The following is a 4811-nucleotide window of genomic DNA, read 5'->3' as shown; positions in this document are numbered from 1 at the left end:
CGCCTTACAAGCAAAATTATGTTTCCTCGTACAGATACAAGCAGAACTTGAAGAGCTTGGGAATTTTAGACCCTTCTGCCAGATCTCTTCAAAAACATTATCCATTCCCAAATCTTGGACAGGCAGGAGGAAATAAAATATGGTTTTATATATCTGGGCAGGGCCATCTTTTGTGACAACATAAAGCAAGATTAGCATTCTACTTTTCACGGACGTTCTGGTAAATAAATATGCAAGTACACTTTAAGAACTTTTTTTTTTTATTTAATATCCAAATTTCCAAAAGTTTCCATTGAGAAATCCAAAGTTTTAAATAATATTCGTGTACAAAAATATAGTCCTTGACAAAAAAACTTCCATACTACTGTCTCCAAATAAATAAGATTACGTCAGACACATTTAAATGATTCAGTAAAAAAAAATACAGAGCTTCTCAAAATCAGTGAGTTGAAGTTAAGTCAGTGCAATAGAGTTAGTCACATTTACTGGAGTTGCTAAGTAGCCTGGCCTCCTGGTAACTTCAGTGCATAACGATAATTACCAGCAATTAATCAGCAATCCCTTAGTTAGGAAAAGTGCTTCAGTATTTGCTTATCTTTAAGCATGTCTATTTGCTTGATTTGGATTTAGATATGCTTAGAAGTAAGCAGATATGAATATGTTTTCCTGAGTACAGAAACTTCCCCATATTGGTTCTTGCATCTCCATGCCAAATAGACGAATGATGAGACTAATCTTATAGCAGCCCTCTCTCAAGACAGCACCAGATGGAAAGCTGGGTATCATATCATGTCATTTCAGGCTCTCCATATGGAAACTGGGTAAACATTGCCTTGTTTTGTATTTTCAGGTCAACAAACGTATAACAGAAAGACAGGATTTTAAGACAAAGTAATTTCTTATATAGTAGTAGGAGGTATAAATACTTTGATTTGTGTTTGTTTATAAATTATTATATAAAATACTTAAATATTAATAAATAAACATATAAAAACTCAATAAAAAGATTGAAATAAAAAATGTGCATCATAACAAAATTTGCACAATAACTCAGTACAAAAGGTCATATGATGTCATTAGCATTTGCACCTCCTCTGAGGCTGGCTCCTTTTCCTTTTGAAAGAAGGTGAAGTCTCCACCAGTTTCTGTAAGACTCCAAACAGCTCATTCACAGCTTTGCGCTGAATTGTAAAATCACTCATCTGTAAAACACAAATGGAATGAAGGTCATGCCAAGAGCTATAATTATTTACTGATCACGTCATACAGGCTACACTGCTACCAGAGTAAACCAGACGGACATCTGCAGTTTCCAATTACTCTACTACCTAATTCCTACAACAAAGAGCTACTTTGTCACAGATTTTTGTTTTCCACTTTCTGTGCTACTTAGCAGCATGCCACAGACCAGCGAAATTCTGTGAAATTGAGCTTCTTTGTAGTTATTGTGATGATATATGAGTTACCCACAAGCAGCTAACTCCAGCTGGGTATTGGCTGCAGATCTCTGCAGAGGTCAATGGTTTATGCCATTGGCACTCGCTTGATAAGCCAAGTGCCTCCAAAGCCCATGGAGGCATGCTGTAGCCAGGCACAACCCTCCCACCTGATTTCTAAACCACAACGGCCATGTCAGTGGCAGCTCTGGTGGGCAGACGACACGGCAGGGCTGCTGGCACCTCTGCGCCAGACTCTGGCAAGACTCGGGGAGAGCAGCCCCCGCGCTGACACCCCACACCACAGACCTGCAGCAGCCGCTGCAGCTGGAAACATTAGGTTTTCCAGTGTGAACTGAGCCAGATGGCGGTTACCAGATGGGTTACTGAAGCATTATTAGCTTGAGTCACACTCAAATCTCAACTGGAAAATATAGTGTCATGAGCCTTGGAGGCAGAGGAAGAGCCTTACCTGAAGCTTTGTCAGGTCAATGAGGACTTTCATCTTATTTAAGCCATCAGGAAGGCTGCTTCTCAGAGTATGGAGCTCCTCAAATATGTGCCTGACGTGCTTCTTTGACGTGTCAGTTTTTTCAAGCATTTCCAAGTACATGGAAACAATCTGGCTCAGGATGATCCTTTTTTCATTTCTCTGTTGAAAAATACAGTCAGAAAGAAAGGTCTGTGAGTGCCCATCAGCAGGAAAGTGAACAAAGTTAAAACACAGCATGCTGGAGTTCTCACTGCCGCTTGAAATGGGATGATAAAGATGATCATCTCCTGCAACTCATCTCCTGGGCTTGGCTGTATCTCAGGATCAGTTCGTGGTGTAGTACAAAGCACCTTGATCCTTACAGGAAGCATTTTTATTGGGTTTTCTCATTTCCAAGCTTCTGAACTGGTCTCTGCTCATGTTCATTCTACCCTGTCTGGTTATGCTGGCAGTGGGAGCTGCTTTGTACCAGAAGTGCCCCGCAAAGTGCCTGAGACGCTTTATCATATCTGATTCTGACTCACCTCTGTCCAGTTTGTCAGTTTCCCCACAAAAATAGACCCGCCGTCAGCTACTTCTGAAAGACTTGCATTCTGCAACAAAGAACAAACATAGCTGTTATACAAACAATACTTATCACAAGGCAAATTTGTGTTCTCTGTTCAAGGAGCAGTAAAAACCAGAGACACATGATTTTTGTACCACTGGCCTATAGCATTATAATGCTTTCACTTCTCTAAGCATCAGATCGCACTGGATGACTGCCTAGTACCAGAAATGGCATTAGTTTGCTTTTCAATGTCTTCTCCGGCTATAACTCTTCCAAATATAGACATTTAGCACCATCCATTTTACTGAACTTTCCTTGCAAGTTTTGGTACTGATAGCTGAAAATTAAACCTTATAAGCATAGCAACTGGCTAGAAAATTGTCAGATTTGATCTTGCATGTCTTCTGCTAAGTGGAAGACCACCACTGTGTAGTCTGTGGCCTTGAATTTATCCAGCCTTAATAAAATCTCATATGGAACAAGAACTAATTAACTTTACTAAAAAACTACAGTTTGTAGAACTGGAGAAAAGCCCAGTAGCCCACAGTCAGGCATGGGGATATACAGGGTTAGTGGGCTACTGAGAGGCTCACAAGGATGGAGTTTAACCATCAGATGTTAGCCACACACTGTGGCAGATTCTAGGAAACAAAGAGCAATACAATTCTCCTACCAAGGAAAGGTAAACTGAATCATTTCCTCTTCTGTGTGTGTCTTTTTTTGTCTTTTTGTATACAACAGTCACTATTTCCTTTTTTGTCTGCTCAGTAATTTAAATACAGTGAGTGCAAAGGGAAAACTTGCAGGCTGACAGAAACCTTGTAGGCTGATTGGCTCCCTGTGCTGAACACATTGCCAAACCTTGTTTTGCTGTTCTTCTGAAATGTGGGGAGCACCTGCTGTGGACTGGAGTTTTTAACGTCAGTGCAAGAAGCTCACCATGGCTCAGGTTCTCTCTGACAGAGTTATATATATCCTAGTGAGAATCTCTCTGATCTATGCTAATGACAAATTTAAGATATAATGCCAATTTTACAGCCAGTTTCCTATCAACCTGCAAACTCACACTAGGTTTCTTTGTGTGATACTTCAGGGTGATTCTTTGACTACTAAATTTCAACTTTCAAATGCACAAAATTCTGAAAAAATCAGAGCCAAAAATAGGAGCAGATTATTGCAGTTGCTTTCATGCATTTAAGGAAAATACCAAAAAATATATTGAGAATAAAAGCTGTTAATTAGAAGTGACTGTACTGTAGATCTGTTAGCTCTATGACTAATCCCAGCTGAAGTCAACTCTGAACTACTCTAATGCCTCCTAGATGAAGACAGGTGAATTAACATTACAGTTATCAAGTTAGCGAAATTCTTCCTGAAAAGAACTAATATCATGCCCAGTAACATTCCCATGCAGAATCATAGTCACAGATATGGAAGCAGAGTGGCTGGGAATGCAAAAGAATGAGCAGTAGGAACCACCTTTGGGCAACACATTACTACTACTTATAAGTACCAGATGCATTTGTGAAAGCAAAAGTTCTTCTCCGTTTTGTTTATATTGCTAACTAATTCTAAATCCTCTATTAACATTACCAACCTAAAACTGAAAAAGTATCAGTAAATTGCATCTGAATAGAGATTAATCAAGATTCATTCATTCATCATAAATTGTATTAAGATTTCTTGTCATAAAACATAATATATAATTAAAGGCTGAAGGGAGGTAGGAGAAGATTTTGTGAAGAGTGCCCCTGAAACAAGTGCAAACTACTACATTAACTATGGCTATTGAAAAACTGAATCATGCTAGTGAAAGAGGTTAGCAACACCAAAGAAATTGTCCATATTCTTGTTTTAAAAAAGGTATAACCAAAAAATTTCTTCCATGGTTACCCTCTATTTGTACATGTTGAGTATGTCAAGCAGTGCTCAGGTATGGACTATATCTAAAGCACAAGCAGAAGGAGGAGAGAAATGCAGGAGAAGACCATACTTACAAAATCAGCTTTCAGTTTGTCTATATCGCCTTCAAGTTCAGCAAGATTTAAGCTAGTTCCAAAACGTCCAAAATAAATCATGATGACAGACAGAACAAACATGCTGTAGGTCTGGCAAGTCATTTTCTTGGTGAAGGTTCAGTTAAAATGCTCAGATATGTTCTGGGAGATGTCAATTCTAAGAGCAGTGAGCTTCAACTTCTAATAGTTAAATCTTCTATTAGAAGAAAGTAGGCGAATGAACTTCATCTGTCTGTCAGTGGTATTTATACCTGGTCTTGAAATTTTTTATTCCGTCATCGCAGGCTGTATATATTTAGACAAGATAGTGTCAG

The 4811-nt window shown here is 38.9% G+C and overlaps 1 protein-coding gene across 1 annotated transcript; it reads right to left on the bottom strand.

Annotated features, from left to right (window-relative positions):
• Nucleotides 1–1076: 1076 nt before the first annotated feature.
• Nucleotides 1077–4599, bottom strand: IFNG (interferon gamma). The gene is made up of 4 exons (XM_075076517.1): nt 4477–4599; nt 2454–2522; nt 1909–2088; nt 1077–1202 (listed from the first exon to the last, which is right to left on the bottom strand). The coding sequence occupies exons 1-4, from the start codon at nt 4597–4599 to the stop codon at nt 1077–1079; spliced, it is 498 nt and encodes a 165-aa protein (XP_074932618.1).
• Nucleotides 4600–4811: the final 212 nt, after the last annotated feature.

This window comes from Phalacrocorax aristotelis, chromosome 1, assembly GCF_949628215.1.
Source record: "Phalacrocorax aristotelis chromosome 1, bGulAri2.1, whole genome shotgun sequence".
Classification (NCBI taxonomy): Eukaryota; Metazoa; Chordata; class Aves; order Suliformes; family Phalacrocoracidae; genus Phalacrocorax; species Phalacrocorax aristotelis.
This window is presented reverse-complemented; position numbering and strand designations above follow the sequence as displayed.